General features: G+C 41.7%; 1 protein-coding gene across 1 annotated transcript in view; it reads right to left on the bottom strand.

The window, feature by feature from the left end:
* Positions 1-2,079: 2,079 nt before the first annotated feature.
* Positions 2,080-21,208, bottom strand: part of LOC112577200 — a 48,302-nt gene continuing 29,173 nt past the window's right edge. The window contains exons 2-7 of the mRNA XM_025260206.1: positions 10,021-10,253; positions 7,580-7,709; positions 6,026-6,151; positions 4,701-4,865; positions 4,108-4,239; positions 2,080-2,631 (exon numbers count right to left, since the gene is read on the bottom strand). Of these exons, the coding sequence (XP_025115991.1) occupies positions 4,145-4,239; positions 4,701-4,865; positions 6,026-6,151; positions 7,580-7,709; positions 10,021-10,253 (749 nt within the window). The 3' untranslated portion in view covers positions 2,080-2,631; positions 4,108-4,144. The remainder of the gene's footprint in view (positions 2,632-4,107; positions 4,240-4,700; positions 4,866-6,025; positions 6,152-7,579; positions 7,710-10,020; positions 10,254-21,208) is intronic.

Genomic DNA, 21,208 nt, shown 5'->3' with positions numbered 1-21,208 from the left:
ATATACTGATTTCAGTTGATTGTAAGCACATTGAGAAATGTCACGAGTGCTACGAGAAGCTGATAAACTGGAAGCTCAGACAATTTCATTGAAGGCCAGCGGTGTTGAAAGAAAAGTTGAGCCCACACAGTTCTACATGAGCGGATAAAGCTCTGCTGTTTCATTTTGTTTGTGAAGATGGAGAAATGATACAAACAAAATACAAACCACACAGAAAAAGATAGATTGACAGATATTAAATTTGTAGTTTTCATGGTTGGTTGGTTATTTGGAAAGTGCTTCCCCCTTGAGGTGATTTCGCACATTGGAGGAGGGGTAGATGTTTCTGTAGGGAAGTGCTTCCACCTAGTGGATAAGGGGTGGGTATGGAGGTGGGTGAGGGATGATAGGGTAAAAGAAGGGAGGGTCAGAGTGTTTTGATGTCTGTGTGAGTGAACGCTATTTACCAAAGACTCTAGACATAGGAAGAGAGTATGACAACCATGTTTCCCCACTTTAAAAAAAGCAAAATTGAAGGAATGAAAAGTTAAAGGTACATCAATAAATTGATTCATCTCTACGAAAAAAGAAACACATTGTTCTTTCTACAATTTTTCTTTGATTAGCTATAACATCGAGTGCATTGGCCGTCATCGACCCCTGCGTCCTTCATTGCTGATCTCGTTCAGCTGTCAGTTAAAGTATCCTTCACTTTTTCAGTGTCCTGCTAAGGACAATCAGATAACTCAGCGGGAAAACAGTCGCCTGTCGTCACTGCATCGCGAATTGAGAAGTTTGTGGTTCGAATCTCCCCTCTCTCTCAAACACACACACATTTCTACTCGATGGCAGTCAACAGGTTTCCTCAAGTAATCCACCCCCCTCCCACCCCATCCTTCGCACACACTCCTCCCTCCCTAACCACTTTAGTCCGAGGTCATGTTACTAGGTAGCACAATCTTCAGTCAAGTAAAACAAACAAACAAACATACATAACATTGTCACAGTGAAAGCACAGGTGTTGCAAGTAGGCGGCGGATGCAGAAACAGCTTCCTCGTTTAATCAAAAATATCTGCCGTGGGCTCTTCTCCTGCTCTCAGTACATCAGTTCACTTGCCTTCGCGTCTTTTATGTTTCCCATCTGTCCATCAGCCACTCTCTTTGCGTAAACTTCCCTCTAGCCCTGCTTCCTGCTCGTGCACACTAAGCGGGGAAGCAGTTACAGCTCACCTCTTGAACATCCAGTGAGCAAGTTGGAAGACGAATATTAATTTTGCTTCTGGCTTGAGGTTGGATTTTTTTCCAGTAGGGATGTGGTGGGGATAGGGGTTAAGGTTCCTGGATGAGACTCTCAGGTCTGGATGTTGCAAGACAACACAGGCTCCTCTGTATCCTTTCCTGTCTTCAAGGAACAATTCTGTTTCTTACTTTTGTGGTTAACAAAGCAAGAAAACATATGCGTCTAAACATGTCACGAAAAAGATTAAGAGGAGGAGGAGCAGGAGGAGGAGGTAGAACAAAGGGGGTTGTGGGGAGAGCAAAGGGAGAATGACTCCAGAGGATGTTTCCCCAGGGAAGAACCAATTCATGCACACAAAGATCAAAGTCACACAAAGGGAACTTAAGCTGGGAAACTTCATCACAGACGTTTGCTTCCCTGAGGACACTTCCGACAAAATAATTCAGGTTTGATCCTGATGTGGCCATCATCCTGTTGCTCAAGAACATTTCCCCTTTCGTCTTTCACTCGGATGTGCTCAAATGTTTGGTGCAGTTGAACTGGGGGCGATAGAAATGAAACTTTTAATCTTGTTTGACGATCGTCGCCATTCTCTGCGGCATGTCCATGCTTACTTTTGTAAAGGTTAACTGAACTGAGGTCACACGAGACTTACATGTATAAAAAGAAAGCTCACAACATGTTTCTTCACCACTAGGCTGTTTGCAAGGGTCAGTGAACTCTGAATTCATTCCTTTTGGCTTAATAAAGACTACATTCTAACGCCAGAAAATATAAAGAGAAAAACAAGTAATTGAACAGGTGACTTTTTGTAAAATAGGAGCAGGCGGGTATTCTAGCAGCTTTACCCTTCTGGATGTTTTTGCTTAGTAATAGAGTATGGAAATAAGCTATATAACAATAACAATAGCGCATGGTCATAATTCTTGAATGTCATCCAACAGAATTTTATTGTTTTGTGTATCCTGTATGAAAATCATTCTCGAATCAATTGTAATACTACACGGGATGTTACTAATACTAACTCCCATCGTCTGGGTCTGACTTTATCGAGCCACTAAAAAGAGGAAGAAACGGCATTCTTTCGTCAAAAGTAGATGTAAAAGGAATAATAAGTATTCTTATGTCAAGTTTTTCAAGTCACATCTTAACCGTCGCTCTTCGATGGTGTCTGCATTTTTTTTTTTTTTTGTGGGAGAAGGTGGTTGTCGGCGTCTGAATCACAAATCTTTGGGGAACCATCACTCTTGGCTGATAATACATCAACTTCTCACATTACAGCCTTTGTCGAGCTCTCAGCCCTGTAAGATTCCTTTCAGGCCATAGTCCTCTCTACCGTTAGCACAGCGCCTTGTCTTTGAACTTTGAAGATTTAAAAGTCTTCGAGCTTCCTGGATTCAGAAGGCAGCATCTGCACAGAAGACGAGACCAGAAGCTGTAAGGTTGGGGCTGGCCATGTTTACAATCAAACTGTTTACGACGCGGACACATTAATGCCAAGCCGTTATAAATAACCATCAAGAGCAGATGTTGACGCACTCCCCTTTGTACTCCAAAAAACACTTCTGCGCGCATGCGTGGGCGAAGGAGGAAGATGCGTGCGAGAATGTGGACTGGCGAGTGTTTATCGGTATGAAGTGCGTGTATTAACCAGTATTCAAGCATCGTGGAGCTTGTAACTTAGTGACATAGTAACATGTAAATATGTTTACTGTTATGTTGAGACTATGTTTGTCTTGTAAACACACCTGGTTGTTACAATCCTGCTTAAACTATGCTAAGTATTTATTGTTGTTGTGTCCAATCGTATTTTGTTTTCACCATTTTAATTATTGTTTTACGGTTTCTTCGTTAGTTTAATATTATGTTCACTTTTCTATGTAACTTTGTTTTGTTGTGCCGTTTAATTATGTTGTGTTTATTCGTGCACTGTTTTATGCTGTTTTTACTTTTATTTATATTTTATTTATTTTATTTTTATTTATTTATATATATATATATATGGTCGTATATTATTATGTTGTGATGTATATGTTATATTGCTTTGTGTTGTAACGTTATGTTGTTTTATATTGTGTTTACTATTTTGTTGTGTTGTTAATGCGTTGATGACTCATGTTATGTTGTGTACTCACTATATAGATTTACAGACAGAAGTAATTTCAGGAAAATGATAGACGAATGGCAAAAGTTTGGAATGTACATATAAAAGTTATATATATAATGGAATCACGAACTGCCGCAAATGAGAAAAATAAAGTAAACACTGGATGAGGATAACAAACCCACTCCCCACCCTCAAAAAAATTATCCTGGCTTTTACATCTGCCGCCAGACTGCGCCACAAATCAAGCCAGATGCGATAAACAGTTATGAAAGGCCCTCACACAGAACAACATCCACCCGCCTTCTGTCGGCATTAAGTGAACCCTGGCACCGCACACTGGAGAGAAGTTTGAGTTAGTCCATGTTAGATTATATGCTCCTGAAGTTTATGTTTTGCTTCCTTGAGGCTGGTCTAGTATCTACACACTAAATTTAATTTAGCAAAAAAGTTTAATTCTTAGCCGCTCCTACAATGTGGATGATACAATGAAACCTACCAAACGGAACACACGAAACCGCGCTTACGATTGGCAGAAAGTAAACTATTCCCATGGGAAGAGATATTAAATTAATTCTAGTAAACTATTGCCTTGGGAAGAGATATTAAATTAATTCTAGATTATTTTGACGCAATACAACGGATAAATAACCTTAGAATAATTGTCCATTGTTAAAATGTCAAGTTTTTTTCTAATGGTTGAAGTTAGGGCGAGAGACTTGCATCAACCTTTTTTTTTTTAGTATTTTAAGGCCAGAATTCTTTAACTAACAATGCACACACCCGGTTGTGGTTCTTCCTGGGAAGGCAGGACAAGGAGCTAGCCTACAGCCCCCCTGTCGCTGTCCCTGTCGTGTCGGGTGTGGATGTTCTTGTTGCAGCGCTGCGGCTGACGGATGACGGCGTAGCGATAAGCTGTTGACAGAAACCGGATATTGATAATGTAACAACTCAGCTAAACAAGTAAACAATCAAGCAAAACAGGCGGGTAAGGTTCAACTTGGGATTTAGCCCATAAATCTCTTGTGGCCAACAGGCCATTTGATGCTTGCAAACGAAATAGGAGCTGATCTCATCGTATCCATCCGCGATGTTATAGCAAGCACACGCTGCACCGACAAAGGGATGGGGAATGCGGGGGATAGGAGCTACCGAGCGGTTATCGTTGCTAGATGATGATGATGACAATAATAGCAGTAAGATAATACAGTCGTTTTCTACTTGTTGTAAAGTGTTGCGACTTGATGTTTTGTTAAGTAACATCAGTCTACAATAATTTGTGTTCACCTTTAACCCAGAAGGTGCAGTGTCATCTCATGTTTCAAACTTACAGGGATCTCAGAATGATGTTCCGATGAGTGTAGTGAGGATCTTACCATATTTGTGGACATAAGGACCCTCGTTAAGGTCATACAACTCATCAAACGAATCTCGACGTTTCCGCAGGTGGCGGCAACAGAAGGCCGTGACACCCAGCACCCCACCCGCCCCCAGTACAGAGGCCAGCACCCCCCAGTTTTCTCCTTTGAATGGCCAGTAGTCTGCAAAATATGATGTAATATACAAGTATAAAATTGTGTAGACATTAAAATAAATGATTAAAAATAGTAACAAATGTAAGACAAGCTTCTTTGACGAGCGCACATACTATTCCTGCAAACACGTGCATTTAAAGGCGCGCACCACACACACACATGATGAATGAGGACTGCGGTGAAGATTAATTGATTGTTGTTCCTGGAAAGAATGGAATGCCGGCGTGTGAGTTTGCCACATGATTAAATTCGTGCATGGCAGTTGGCTGTTTCATTGCCGGCCATCATCGTGTGATGAGACGCCGCATGTGGCTGACGTAGTGGATGTATGGCCGTTAGACACGCCAGCTGTCACAGCCAAGCAACATGGCGCCAGTGTCGTCTGGTCCGGTCTACCATGGATGTGTATAGGTGGACTGCTGTCTGCCTGCCGAGACCAACGCTTAGCTTCTTGCGAAGTTCTCAACTGTTAGTCTCGGCGAGCCTAAACAAAGAATGTGACTAAACCGGAAGCGTTTGTACACTCTTGCCTCGTTTTAGTAGTTAACTGGAAAAAATCGTCTGCCAGCAGTCCAGTAATACAAGTTCGAGGGTCTGCTGAGAACTCAAAGCGTGTAATAGCTTCCAGCATTCAACTTGTTCGTTTGTTTGAGGTTTTGTAACGAGATATGGATTCCTGATATCTTAAAGTCTAGGAAAAATTAGGAGGAAAATTTGAGTCTGCATCGACTTCTTTGTGGATGTTTGTTTAAATACTTTTTCATCTGTATGAAAGGTTAATTAAACAGAAATATGAAAGAAAAGGGAGGAAAAATAAAGACAGGAAAGAGAATAAAAAGAAATAGAAAAAACACAGCACAAAGAAAGAAAATCAAAAGCAATAAAAGGACGGAGAAAGAGAAAGAAATACAGAAAAAGGAAGAATAATAGTAAGGAAGAAGGAAAGACAGAATAAAGAAATAAGAATTAAAAAAGAAAAAGATAGAAAGAAAGCTTTCTCGATCGTCCAGATGTACCTCTATCTCCAGTTGTGCTAGTAACAATAAAGTAGGCTAGTCATTATGTATTTATTTTTTTTTACTTATATTGACAGATTACTGTAGTTTTGTCTTTATTGACCCCCTCCCCAACATCCACTCACTCTCACTCCATTCATCAATCAGTACCGCTGCAATGAGCCGTGCCGTTGGTGGCCTCGTCGCTGTAGTCGAAACAGTTGTCGGTGCCGTCACACATCAGTGACTGAGGAACACAGTCTCCGCTGGCACACAGGAACCACGGACACACCGTTCCTGCGAGATGAAAGAACCACAGCTTTGTTCTACTACTATATACATCTGCTGCTCTGTCTATCTATCTGATGACCCTCTATCATTCCAATGGTCTTTCGTCTCCTACCTCTCCCTTTCTGTCTGTCTTTCTTTTACTTTCTTAATTCTCATTAAACCTCTTAGTCTTATTGAATAACTTATCTTCTCAGCATTAAATGCATTGTCAGGAATACGTATGATGACACTTTTATTTTAATTCTGATTCTAACTACCGATTTGCCTCCGGTACTAATGTCAAATAAAATCAAGTCAAATGATGGTTGGGAATTTGATCGGAAAAGGACACCGTCGAGAACCTTGTCACCCACCACTGTCCAGAGAATGAACCCGACTGACTCAACTGCAGCTTGTTAGGAAGTCTACTTGACTGACTTAGTTTCCAGTACAGGCATAATCTAAGAAAGTTTAGGCTGATAGAGAAATAAGCTGTGTATCAATAAGTAAGCTGATTAAAACTTTATATTTTCTTAGAAATTAATATGTACTTTCAAACAGCTCTGGTACACATCCGCTCGTTATCGTCTGCTGCTAATTCTTCTGAGCGCCATTTTTATTTTCCTCCTATCTTTTTGGGGAAATCTGTCTGGGGCTTTGAGACCTGCCCACACTCTGATTACTTTTCGAGATTAGTGAGCCTCTTTTTCTCGTCATCTCCTCTATACTTCGAGCTCTTCAGCTTCTCAAGAAGCTGGCGTTCCGGAGTAACCCGGATGTTTACTCAATAAGGTCATTGGGTACAAGTTGTATCTAGTTCTTAGTCTTCACTGCTACTGAGACTTTCTTGTTAGCAGATATTCTCCTGGTTAATAAGTATTCCTTATAATCTACAAACCGACATCATAAACAGCCGGGGGTCAAACTAGGACCAACTGAACCCACACTGCTAAAAGTTTTGTTCTCTACAAATGGTAAAAAAGGAGTACAGTAGCGTGGAATGGGGGATAGTAGGGGGAAGAGGCAGTTCAAAGTGTTACGTGAATGTCAGTCAGACCAGCTGTGCATTTCCTTCTCCTGATTGCATTAACTCCTCTCAGACACTCCTTCCATTTTGTTGGAAATAAGACAGCACAAAAGTAATTATTTTCAGTGACGGTAAGAGTCACTTCAGCTGATTACCTTTTTCATTACACGTACCTGTCACGTGAAATAACAGCAGGCAGAAGCACCCCGCTATCCCTCACAGCCCTCCCATCTCCCTGTAACCCTTATTGTTCCTGATTCTCTTTTTTTTTTCTTTACCGAAAGTGTTCTGTCTATATAATGGATTTCGTCTTTCGTCAGCTCCACAAATTTGTTTTAAAATAGCGATGGCCGGTAAAACGACACCCACAAAGTAAAATTTAAATTAAAGTTTGTTATTCATTTGCCAGATCGTCAGACGGCGCTCACTTGTGCTGCGAGCAGACAGGACGATGTTGAAGTTGTAGTCGGAGGCATTGCGATGGTGGAGACGGACGGTGACCACCGACGTGTTCAGGCGAATGATGCCGGGGTCACGACTGGCACACCCGATCTCCAACTGAAAGACAACAAATAAAAGGAAATAAATAAATTGGAAACGAAGTGTGTTTGTACGCGCACCTCAGTAGTAAGAGTTGTTCTCGACTTGAGAACTCAAGGCTGGAGACAAATAAAAAAATATATATTTTTTTAATATCAATGGAAAAATGTCTTTCAGATATCGGAGCATGGATATTTCATAAAAATGCATAACATTCAATTATATATATATAAACTTGGAGAAGGTTTGTTTTAAAGCCAGGTTTATATTTATATATAATTTGACATTGAACAGTGAAGTGAAGCGTGAGAATCAATCAGTGCCACCTGTTCTCTCTCACTCCCTCACACGGCTTGTTAAACAGAATTATGGACACAATTACAAAACTCCTCTTTGCTAGTTTACAATTTTGGCGACATTATTCTCGATCAGATAGAAGTGGTTGAAGGCACGAGAGAAATCACTACAGATAATGCTAGCATTCGTCACCGGCCGACATCCCGATGACACATCACGAACGAAAGGAGGAGGAATATACAAAGGGCAATAATTGAGATTATGTCCCCTAACATATAGACTTTAAGCTTGTGTCCAAGGATACACATAAAGGAGCCTGGATTATTATACTTTATATGCAAACTTGAGAGAAGAGGTCGTAAGGAGGGGTACACGCACGCACGTGTGCAAACACACACGCGCGTGAGAGAGAAAGAAAGAATGACTGGAAGTTACTGTCAACTCGCCTGTTAAGAGAGTGCTACACATCAATCAAGTCAAACCAAAATACAAAACCGATCGAAACTTTTCACCGAAGTGAACCGGAATCAACATTCTGTGCCATTCTCTTGTGCTGATTGGCATTGACAATAATCCGCCTTGCCGCCACGGCAGTTATGATTGAAACCACGAGGCGCAATCAAAATAAATCCGGATTTACTCGTGGGAGTTGATTTCCATTCCTAGAGAGCTCTCAACTAACTGACCGCCAGCACGCCATGTAGTCAACAAAAACAACCTTTTCTGTAGTTTTGTTTCTTTCTCATTGACCAGCTTTTCGTTTTCTACTTTGTCTACCTTCTCTCCTTTTAAATGCAAATGGAAAGATTGGAAAAGAAAGGGTATAGAGTTTTATGCCCGCACGGAAACCACGACAAACTTACTCGATCGCAGAAGAAGAAAAAAGAATAAGAGAAAGAAAATTGGGAGTGTGGAGTGAGAGATAAAGAGGTCTTATAATTCGGTTAACAACATGTTGGAAATATTTATTTATCCAAATACCATTTTTTGAAAGTACTCTGCAATAGGTGTTTATCGAAAGCCACAAACATCCCATCAACGCAGTTGTTAATGACTTTTACTGTCAGTTATTATAACGAATGAAAGCTATATGTGAAATGTTTGCATATGTATATATAAACCAAATAAACTTTCATTTAGGTGCATTTGTATTACAAGCGAGTGTTTCGTTGATTTGATCATCGGGTTTAAAGACTAGTCATGCGGAAGAATTCACAAAGCGAAAACAATTCCAATTTTCTCCTTTTGATGTTTGCTGCAAAACAATGACTGCAGGCTGAGAGCATAGACAATCAATATTATAAAAAGTATAGACAAGTGTCCTTGAACTTTTCAGGATGTTTACCGTCTGGAATGGGAGTGAAGTGGTGATATTGCGCTCAGCATTTCCACCCGATTAACAAACCACTTTGATCAATGAACGGAGATCGCGAATATGGTTTGGCTTTCATCGTATCTCATGATAAAATCACGAAAAATGTAATTTTCTCCTCCTCATCTGTTGCTGGGGATTTTTGAGCTGGATGTAGGTAGAAAATGTTAACTCAGTGTGCAGAAGACAGAGGAAGATAGAGAAAACACAAGCTGGATTCCCTAGAAACTATTTAACTGTAGATAATATTTTTACTTATATGCTTCAGTGGAGAAGCAGTTTGTCCATGATAAGAAACTTTATGAGACATTCATTGACTGCCAGAAGGCGTACGGAAACTCCAAAGACCAGTTTTATGGCAGGTGATGTCTCGTGGTATACAAGGTAAGCTAGGGGCCATCATTCAAAGTATGTATGATAGTGTGAAGGCGTGTATTAGGGGCAGCAATCAAAGCCTGTCCCAGTTCCTTAACTGCCTGACTAGGTTTCAAAAATACATGCGTGCTATTTTCTGTGGGTTTTGGCAAGGTGTGGATGTTTCACCAAATGGGAAACACACACAAGCACATACGCACTCGCGTAAAGGAATAAGTAGATAATCTATAAAGATAAGTAAACTTCCCGTGAAGAGGAAAGACAGACTGTACACCAGGTACTCACGACTGGCTGTAGTCGGATGTCGCCGATGGTGGTGTCATAAACAGCGACTTTGACTCGGCAGTCCATGATGAAAGCCCTCTGGACATGGACCATCCACCGTGCATGATAGGCTGTGGTCACGGTGACATCACACACTTCTGCGGAGGCAAAGGTTTTGGCTCCACCAAAGCCCCTCAGTTCTATGGCCTCTTTGTTGCGGAGATACGAATGGCAGACATCCCCGGACATGCTGTCTGCGTAGACAGAAAGAGTTGAAATTTGGTTATATTTTATTTGTACTCAAGTGCGTTTAATTTGATTACATGGTAAAAGAGAACATGTGTTTGGCTTTGGTGTAATATGGGTCGGGGGAGGAAAGGAACTGACTTGCAAAATGAAAATGAAAATAAATATCATGGAAGGATTGAGATCACGTGATGGTAATAATAATGTCTGCTTCAACGAATCGACCTTCGTCCTGGAGTAATCGCAAATTAGTCTTTCCCAATACATACCACACATGCGGTCAGCAAATTGTAAATGGTTCACCGAGCTTAAGGTATGGGTTGGGGGAAACAGAGCCCCTCCCTCTCCTTCCGCAGTGTTTATATTACATCAGGTTCCCATTCCAGTTAGGTAAGCACAGTTTTTCGGTCAGTGGCTGAAAGGATACTAAAACAAAATTATCAATCTGCTCCGGATTTGGTGTACATTGCTATCCTCAGCTTCAGATCGCACACCTCTTAACAAAAAAAGCAGACCATCCCCCAAAAAAACTCTTCCTCCCTCTCCCTCCCTTTGCTGAACACGACAAATTTGTCATCGGTACCGTTAATACCCTGGGAGCCAAGCACTAAAAATAGCTGTTCGCTCCTCTTTCCTCAGCTTCCGCAAGCAACAGTTCGAGGCTTCCCAGCATCCCCCACATGGCATGGCTGCCGAAACCTGGTGATGTCGCTGCTGGTGCTCCACGCGTTTCCACGCTACCAACGAGACCTGGCACAGCCGAGGGCCACACTGTGATAAGGCAGCGATTATATCCTTCAAGACACGTCTGACATTTAAGGTCTGCGTGACGTTTGCGCATGTCTAGGAAGTGGGGAAGGGGATGGGGAGGTAAGTACCAGTCCACTAATGTTCGTACGTGCAAATTGAGGCAGGTAGGGGTTGGAATTTATGAGCTCGCGAGTCTGCGAACCCTTAACAGGAACTTGAGCGGCCAGCAGGAGTGGATCTGCTCTGTCATTGTCCATGTGGTGGAGTGCTTGTTTAGGCCGGTTAATGGCGGGGGTGGACGGCGGGTTTGGTCGATTGAACATGACGTTAGGTGGTTTCGTCTCGCGCTATTTTCATCTCTTGCTGTAACTGCCGTCTTCATTGCACGATCCTTTTTTTTTTCTTGCAGCTCGTTTTCTCACAAAAATGTTGATTGAAAAGCTGTCATCGTGTGTTTTCTAAGAGTGAGTGTGAGAGAATGTATGTTGTTGTGCATGAATGATGGGTAGGTTAGTGAGACAATGTACGAGTGTATGAGAATGTGTGAGCATATGTGTGTGGAGAGGGGAGAAAATAAACAATAAGGATGCATAGATAATCTGCAGGCAGTCACAAACATACAAGATTACAATAAATTATTATATCAATAACAGTATACCAGTATTTTTAAAGATACGGTGATTATTATTTTGTAGTTTTTTTGTGCATTTTTTAAACAGCACATACTAAATTATTTTCTAGACATTGGATACAAAAATTAAAAAATTCTAAATTTTTATTAAGAAAATATTTGCCTTTCTTAGGCAGTAATGAAAAAGGTTTGAAATACTCCTTTGTCTTTGCAGGGGGCCTATGCCTATACAATTTCAAAAAGTTATATTTAATTTCTGTTGTTTTTTTTTTCTTCTTTAGTCCATGCATTCTAATTTGTTCTCATTTGTTAATTAGGACTAGGCCTCCTCCAGCTTGGGAAAAGCATTAGCATAGACTTGTTCAGCAGGTTTTGATTGGCTCGTCTTTCCGGATGTAAAACAAAAGAGTGCGCATGCGAAGTACGACCGATTTGCAGTGGATGAGAATTCCGATTAGTCTGAACAACATGACCGCCTCGAAACTGGTTAAAGGGATATTGGCAAATGGATCTTTTGCAAGACTGAAGCTAAATGTAAAAGCATCTCTTCGACCATCAGAAGCACGAACATAACATCAGTATACTGATCTTATATGAGTACGTGAAGCTCAAACAGCGAAATATCAGTATTTCAGAACTTAGTTACAATCACGGTAAGCATACATGTACGTTGTCTGCGGCAGCCATCTTTGGACATAATTGTGTCTGTCTTGTCTGTCTGCTGGCAGCGCGAGCTCACGAGATCGAAACTGCGTGTGGTTTCCCCAGTGCGTGTAATTGAGATCGGGTGTGTGTGTGTGTGGTTGTGTGTGTGGTTGTGAGTGGTTCGACAGTCTCGACAACCACGGCACGTTCCTGGCCTCAAGCCTGTTCTTCCATCAGTGTCTGGGCATCGGCCATGAAGAAGGTTTTGCCACCAGATGGACCGTGTTCATCGTGCTGGACACGTCTGCTGCAGCATCCGGGCATTTCACGTGACAGCCCACCAGCGGCTGGCTTCGTGCCTTGCGGTCAAAACCCCGATCGTATGGTCCTGAAGAAAGGGGGACGTTAAATACCAGAATGTTCTACGACGATAGGAGACTTTATTGCCTCTTGTAGCCTCCTGTCTGTCGTTGTTAATGTGGTTTATCCTTCTCTTCCTCCAAGTAAGAACAACCAGCGAACTGACAGTAACTTTGTCCCCTGTAATAAGTAACCGATCACTGGGCAGAATTTCACGCCAAAATTTAGCAAGAAAATAGTTCTCTTTCCAAGAAATTCTTTGCTGGACGAGTAAAGGCGCAAAGAATATTAATAGAAAAAAATAAATTACTGAAATAGAAAAGTCTCTGTCTGAGCTTCGAGAAAACGTAAATGTTTGCATAAAGGACAGATTTTTTTTAATTATCATGTTTGTTTGATATTTAAACATGGAGTGGTGGTCAAATAGATTGATCTTTTAATGCCGATCTCACAATTTCTCAATGTAAATGTTTAAGGTTACACCCTATTGTAATAAAATTTCTTTGTTAGTTGCAATTAAAAGCTCGTTATGGGGATCTTTGTCTTGAATTTACATGCACCATAAAGCCAACTAAAACTCTGTGTGGTGTTTATTAATGAATTTTTACACGCACAAGACAGGATTTGTTCCCTCCTTTTAAGATTGGCATCCCAGCAATAAGCCTCAGTACAAGGTCCTTAGGGAAATCGAAGACCACAGGGAAGTTATGGAGTTCTCTATGATGCTATGTGTACCAGAGGACAAGAAGTTCTTTTTGTTTATAGTCCGCCGATGTGTGACAAAACAATGGAGGCAAAGAGGCATGATATCCGGTGATATTTACACAGCAGGTGCTTTAAAGGAAATTTGGTAAGGCTGTCAGCAAGGGGGAGTAAACTAGCTACACCACGGGCAAGTAACCGGTCCTGTGAAAAGATGCTACAAGTAAAGAGAGAAAAGCGAGCAGAGACAAGACTGGAGCCCAGGACAATCGTTCATCACTATATCGGCGACAAGCTCTTAAAGGGAAAGGCAAGAGAAATGGCAAGTTGGGCTTCAATAACTGAATCACTCTTTCTCAAACATTTTGGCTGCAAAGCAATCATTTACTTATAATCACGTCTAAAAAGCTCTCGGGGGTACAAGGAGGCTTCCATATTGTAATTTAACCCTCTGAGCACGAGCATTCACTCTATTTGCTGAGTCCGATCGTGGAAACGATGTCATCGTGGATTTTATTTATTTTTATAATTTTTTTTTTCTTTGGATCGTGCAGGCAATTTCAAACCTAAAAATAGCGAGAAAGAGCTGAGCAGAATAGAGAAGACTGTCGAGACAGAAAATGCGTTTCTGGTGGAGTTGTGTCCCATACATCACGAATTAAGATATGTTCTTGAAAGAGTATGAAACATGACGGGGTCCGAGAACCGGATCGCAGCTGTGCTTAAGACTGTAAATAAACGGTTCGTTTGAAACCCAAAATTTTGAACAGAAACAATTTAGAGCTTCAGGCTATATTATTTAAGTTCAACATGCCATTTCTCCTTAAGTGTTACAAGACATGGCAGTGTATTTTGTCCACGGCAAAAAAAGTATATCTGTCTATTGCCTTTGGTTGAATCATGTAAGATCTTGTGGAAAGATTTTTAAGACATTGATAGGTAGAAGGAGAGAGAGAGAGGAGAAAGAACGGAAGATGGAGAAGAAAGGAGGAGGAAAGGGAAAACAGGAGGTGAGGATAATTACATTCAAGCATGAGTTAAAATAGAAGCAGCGTCTGTATACTTCTTTGAAGGTTAGAATGGAAAAGCTGGGTGACTTCTTTACGCAAGCTTGATGAAAGCTGTGGCTTTCTTAAAGAAAGTTTTTTTTAATCCATTAAGTTAATAGCCGCTGTGGTGATGTTGCTCTCCATTTTCCGTGGCTGGAGATGACAGAATACAGAAGCAGGCTCGGTTCACAAACATTAAGCGATGAAATTCAAATGATCGGAGCAAATTTACCCTGCGGAACCCATTAAGCTGTAATCTTGAGCACCCAAGCACTTCCCGTTAGCTCTGCTTAATAGGCAGATAGCTTTGCAATCATGGCTGTTCTTTCAAATTTCAGCTGTAGAGAGGAACAAGTAAATCAAAGTGTGGCTTTCGTTTTATTTATTTATTTATTTTTGTAGGAAATCATTCTGAACGCGCACACATCATGCATCAAAATATTGCAATACTTCTCAGTCTCCTCCCTCCCTAGAAAACCAAAAGTAAAAGCCTAGCCATCATCCACCCCACACAAATTCCAACTTGACCTCATTTGTGACAACAAAGGGACATTACTCGTTTACGTTGAAACATTTGGTACGGAAAGGGGAGAGAACTTCAGAAGTAGCCACTACTTTGTGCTGAAGGTCAGGAAGAGGCAGGATGGATTTGTCAGATGGTGGCACTCCTGCACCTTTTTGTCCCCCCGTCAGCACGCGACAAAAGCAAGGCATCGCGGTCTTCAGGCCCCAGGGGTACAGCTGAAAATGGCGGCGCTGCAACGCCCTTGCAGTTCCCTCATTTCATTCCTTGATGGCCTGCAGCAAAAGGCGGGGGATGGGTCTGGGGACAAGAATTGAACGAGAAAGAGGTGGAGTTTGTTTGCCCTCTGAAAGTTTGAGAGAGGAAAAGCGTGCAGAAAGGGAAGTACGGTGATGGGCGTGAATTGGAAGAGCGTGCAGAAGAAGGTTATGAAAGCTCCCTTCTGGGGGACGGTCTGATGCCTTGCATGCCTTGCAATGGATGATTGGTGGAGCTAATGGTGGTGTTGATGGCGGCGGCTATATTCATGAAAGTGGTGGACATTGTTTGTCAGTGTCAATTTCCACAAAAATGTTGCAAAAATTCCATCGCTCTCACTTTCTCTCGTGCTGGCTGTTAGGCTCTTGCAGGCACAAGCGCGCATACAACAACAACAACAACAACAACAACCACAACAACAACAACATTCCTTTCCGACACACCCACCATCCCTTTTTCCGTTGTGTCTTTTTTCTGCTTCTTCTGCTGCTGACAGTACTAATCACATCTGGAGGGGTTTCAGTGGGATGAAGTTTGAAAAATCGCTTTCTTCATCGCTATCAGCCCGCTATTACACGTGACCTACATGACCCTTTCTGCTGCTTTTACAGATGACCTTTTTGAATATTCCAAATCGCGATCTGCAAAACGTCATTGGAAATCACTTCAATACCTATCAGGACGGCGAATACATTAGCATATTGTTATCTGTTGAATTTGGCGTGAGCTACCAAGGTGGCATATATTGTCTCAGCTACAAGATATTCTTTGGTCGTGGTAATCAAGCACCATAATAACCGAGAGCCATGTATTCCACAGATTGGGGAAGCAGACAGCCGAGTAGCTAGAGTGCTGGCGTTCGAACTGAGAGGCGTGCTGGTTCGATACCGTAGTAGCGCAGCAAACTTCCCCAGTCGACTCAGCTGGCTGAAAAATGGGTAAGGGGAAGGAAAGACATCAAGGTAGAGGAGATGGACCTCACGTAAAACTGACCCTAGAAGAGTGAGGCCTCTAACACCTCAGCCCCCATTTCCCAACGACCTGAAAAGGTTAGGGGACGACCTTTACCTTTACTTACATACTAAAAGCATTATCATGCGCAGTGCACCTTTTACGGAAGCTGCTCACCTACCCTTGAAAAACTTTCTTCTTATTACTTTATCTTTTCTCGTTACGAGAAGCCCTCTTGAGCCGTGCGCTAAACTCTCCGTCATCGACATGATGACCCTTGAAATTTTACCTGAGATGTTTAAATTTTTAATTACGACATCGAAACTGCAATAATCACGTCATCTGACACACCTATTAACAATATGGTTCTCCTTGCATTTCACTGAAGCCCTTGGCCAAGCCTCCATGAGGAATGAGATTTCAGTGTCAGACACCGGTCACATGATAAAGAACACAGCTCCGTGCAGCCAGCATCTTTGCACACGTCAGAGGAGGAAGGTAAACATTGTGTGCTGATGTGAGATCACAGCAGGTGCCTTTGCGCCTTTTTTGCGACAATGAATAGTTTACGACATCAGATGGATATCGACAAACGACAGTGAGGCTGCTGTCCAAACCTTACAGCGTCACGAAGTCGATAGTTTGAAGCTAGCCAGGATAGCCGTGACTTCATGAAACACACTGCAAGTAAATCACTTTCTGTACATGATGCTTTAGTGCTTGATTACAAATTATTATTTCGCTTCAAGTATATGAAGTATGTCCAGTGTGTCTTTAAAGTAACATTTTTTTGCCCTTTTTTACGTTTATTTAATTTTTTCTATATTTTTTCTTATTTTTATTACTTTTACTTTCTTTCTGTCTTTTTCTCTTTTCATTTTTTCCTTTAGTTTTTGTCTTTGGTACTTCATAATTGTTTTCTTTACATTTTCTTAATTCTTTCCATTTATTTGTCTTTGGTATTACTTTATTTCCTTTTTTGTTTTGTTTTTCCCTTTCTTTTTTTTTTATCCTTGGCAAATTGTTTTCAAGTTGAATATCAGAACCATTTATGCATGGACAAAGACAGCGATAGTAATCACTGTCAGTCTCGTTTTAAAAGTCTGCCTACCAGAATCCTACCTCTCTCCATAACACACACGTGCCTGGAGGAGTAAACTCGGGGACCCGCCACTACATCTGATGACCACAGACAAGTCCCAACTACAGAGAACATAGTCGATACGTTGCCGAGGGCCTATGCCTCCCTCCCTCCACAAGATTCCTCCCCCTCCCACACACTCACGTTGATCAGACGCGAGGGCAAGACCAGGGGTTCACCCATCACCTAATCAACGCCCTTAGTCATGTTCACAGCTCGCTGACGTGACAAACTGTGAACAATAAAGTGGTCATCATTTCTGCATCTGACGTCCACGTTATGACCTGCTCCAGGAAAATGGCACTATAGTTGCACGGATGCAAGGAAACGAGCAGCAAAAAAAAAAAAAAGGGGGGGGTTAAAGTTGTATGGGGAGCTAGAAACTTGTGAGCGATTCAATGGTCCTCCGCTGTAATAACTGTTTTCAAAGCCTTTTATCAAGAGCTCGAGGTTATAGTTGGGCAGCATGTTAACTTTTCTAGAGCCGCAACATGTTCTTTGTGGGGTTATCAAAGCGGTGATTTGTCTGTCTATCTGCTGCTCACTCCCTCACGCTGCTAGCTCTCTTTTTTTTTTTTTACTCTCCACTTCACTTGCGCGTGTTTGCCTCCCCTTCCCTGGAGATTGGGCCCAGACCTTGTGAATAAAGTTTAAATTCTTTTAGTTTGATTTCTGCGTTGGTATGTATGGCTGTGATTATATCCGGAGTACATGTATGACTGTGCTTGTTCATATATTTGTGTTTGAGCTATATGTACATATCTTGTTCACAAGTTTGTAAGTAATGGCATAGTTAATTGGTGGAGGAAGCTAGATACTAGTATGGGCGCATTTTCACTTTTCACTCGTATGTTTCGAGGGTTCTGCGAGAATTTAGCTGCGATCATTAACAGGAAACCTGCTAAGTACTCAGCCATTAGTTTTAGATTAGGTCCTCGCGACGGTAATCTTTGTGTGACGTAAATAATTGATGACGCAACGCGTGTCCTGTAACACTTTGGGAGTGACGTCATTCTGGTGACTTTGCCCACCTGTTATGTAATATCCAAAGTATCTACATTGTGACTCACAGCCTCCCATCCCGGTTGTATATCACCGGACTTCTAGCGGTCTGCCATGGCCAACGATTAGCAAAGTCGAATGTCAGTTTGAAGCTTCATACAAAATAATTATTTTTTTTTAAGTACAGTTGGCGAATCATTTTCCAAAATAAATTACCTGTCTGTACATTTTCGGACCGTTGACAATTGATATAAAAATAGCTCCATGATATAGTGCAGCGCAAATTACACGCAGGTAGGCATGGACAAAAGGGTGGAGAAGGTTCCATGAACACTCAATCACACATGTCTCTGATATCGACACGATCCTTTCATCTCATTTATCTCACTGGTCCCAGGGAGAATGATGCTAGATCAACAAACAGTTTGAATAGCATCCGTTGATTCCATCCCTGTCTGCCTCTCCCCCTCCCACAACCAGACACACCGCACGCCCTTCATCACCAGTTGCTGTGATGTCGACAGCTTCCCATGTCCAGCTGTCCTCTACAATTTGGAAAACTTTTTTCCTTTATCGAAAGATTGAGAGCGTATGTATGTCCAGATATTGTTGTGTTGCTCAGCCCTATACACGGCGTGCTGTGCAAGGACGGTATCCACCCCCCTCAGTCCTGGTATCCACTACAAACTTCGGGTACTTTCCTTTCTCGAAAGATGGAGAGTGCACGTCAAGACCATCTTGTAATGGTAAGCACCTGCTGAGCCCTCTGACGCTCCCTCATACGTTAGTGTCATTTAAAAATAACCCCTGGCAGACAAGGCTTCATCAATTTAATGATTCAGTTCCGAACTTTGACCTTTGCTGGTCGCCGAGGGTTGGTGAGAGACTAAATGGATGAGCTGACAATGTTCTCGACAGTTGATGATTACAGCGATGTTAGTGTCTTGTCCATCATTCTTTACATGTGTTGTCTGTCGGTTTGTCTGCTTGGCCGTTTGTCTAGCTTTCTGTTTTTGCGTGTGTGCGCGCGTGCTTTTTAGCCTTGTGTCAGTGTCTGTTGTGTTGGCACGTTGGTGTCCAGACAACAGGCGCCGATGTTTTGCTTTCCTGTGATGCATTCTGTTGCCGCTGACAGACCGTCAAGTTGCTGTTCACCTCCCAGGTCCTGGCCGTCTGATCACAGCATTCTCTCTCTTCTTCCCAAATATTTTCTTTTCGAACACTGGGTGCTTGGAAGCGAAAGAGAAACACGACAAGAAACAGAATGCAAATCAAGGCAGCGATTTACAATTTGTTTCCAAGTTCTGGAAGTTTTTAAGTGGTGCGTGTTGAAAAAACAAATAGAACGCCTTTACATCCGACACATTCATTATGTCACAGTTCCCCCTCCCAAAAATAAATTACTAAGACAGTAGGTAAACGTGGTGGTGAGTCAGAATCACCCATTCATTTACTCGGTCGCTCATTCATCTTAAAACAATCATGAACCTTCCTACATGCATGAAACATGATCCAAACTTTCAACAACACGTGACAGCAATGCAGTGAGTGGCACATTGGAATAACGAGAATAATAGTGAAACGGGTAAACAGTGAGTTAATCAAATAAGAAACCAAACTGCTGTTTATTATTCTGCTTTATATGAACACATCAACCAAAAAGGTTCAAACGTACTTTTGTCAAATATTATACCACCACCAACGCCAAAAAATATTAGTTAAAATATTCTCCAGCAAAATTTAAACTCAAGAGGAGCATTTACAATTTTCTTACCAAGAAAGCAAACAGATAATAATATTATTCCTCGATTGTCTCCCTCGGAAGGTTGATGATGAGAAACATCGCATGTCATCGTCACGTGACCCACTAGACAAGGGTCGGGATGCAGGAGACAAGTTATCACCGGAAGCCCATGAACACCGTGAGTCAATTTGCTGAGAGGACTACATGGACAGCACACAGCCGGTAATGGGTTCATAATTGCGGCCTTCACTCACTCATCCAACTATGGATGCTGGGACTTGACCCCAGCCGCCGAGGCCATTAGACGAGAAAGGAACCGATGATGACCGACCACGCTTACAAACGGCGTTGTGTTTGTTAAATGGGTTATTGCTCATACTTCACCTATTTCTGTATATAATAAATAAAATAACATCTGCTGATTTTTTTCTGAATTTTTAGGATATAAATATTTACTAGCTGAGTTTTATCTTTTAGAAAATTGTTGTGGAAGTAAATGTAGGACACAGCAGTAGCACAACATCTATTATGTATTCCTCCATTACTTATTCTTCATCGTCGTTAACCCTGTTACTAACGCTTCTACCATATTTTTTTCCAGTGGTAACTTTAGTCAAAAATGAAGGTAAAAAAATTTAGAAAAGACGGGTTTAGCTCTTTTTAATCATTTGTCTCTTGCAAACTTTGATACAGGGCCTGAACTCATGTCGAGCCTGTACCCCACTTTCAGGATGGTCAAGTCGATAGCCTGAGCTCTGCATTCAATAAAGTGTGCACCCGTTATAGTCTCCACCCCGCCCTAGTTGTTAGGAGCTTAATGTACACTTTTTTTTAATAATGGCATCGCTATATTGTCATTGCTTTTATGGAGTGCATATGTGAGACCAATTATGTCTATGGCCTCCATGACGGGCTGTAGACAAGACAGGTTATTGGTTTGATCGACCTGTCAATATTGTACAGGTCTGACACGAGTTCGGACAACCAACTATCCGCAAATACACCACAGGGTGGAGGTTGTTGAGCAGAACTGACAAGCCATAAATAAAATACAAGTCAGAATCATTCTCTACACCCCTCCTGCGATTTTCTCCTCTCCTCATGCATCTTAACACAGTTACCCGACAGGAAAATGTGGGGAAAACGAAGATCAAATGATCAGATGACCCATGTCTTTACAGCAATTTGCAGGCTGAGTATGAGAACA

The sequence above is a fragment of the Pomacea canaliculata genome, linkage group LG12 (assembly GCF_003073045.1).
Source record: "Pomacea canaliculata isolate SZHN2017 linkage group LG12, ASM307304v1, whole genome shotgun sequence".
Classification (NCBI taxonomy): domain Eukaryota; kingdom Metazoa; phylum Mollusca; class Gastropoda; order Architaenioglossa; family Ampullariidae; genus Pomacea; species Pomacea canaliculata.
Note: the sequence above shows the minus strand (reverse complement) of the source record. Positions and strands in the feature narration are given on the sequence as shown.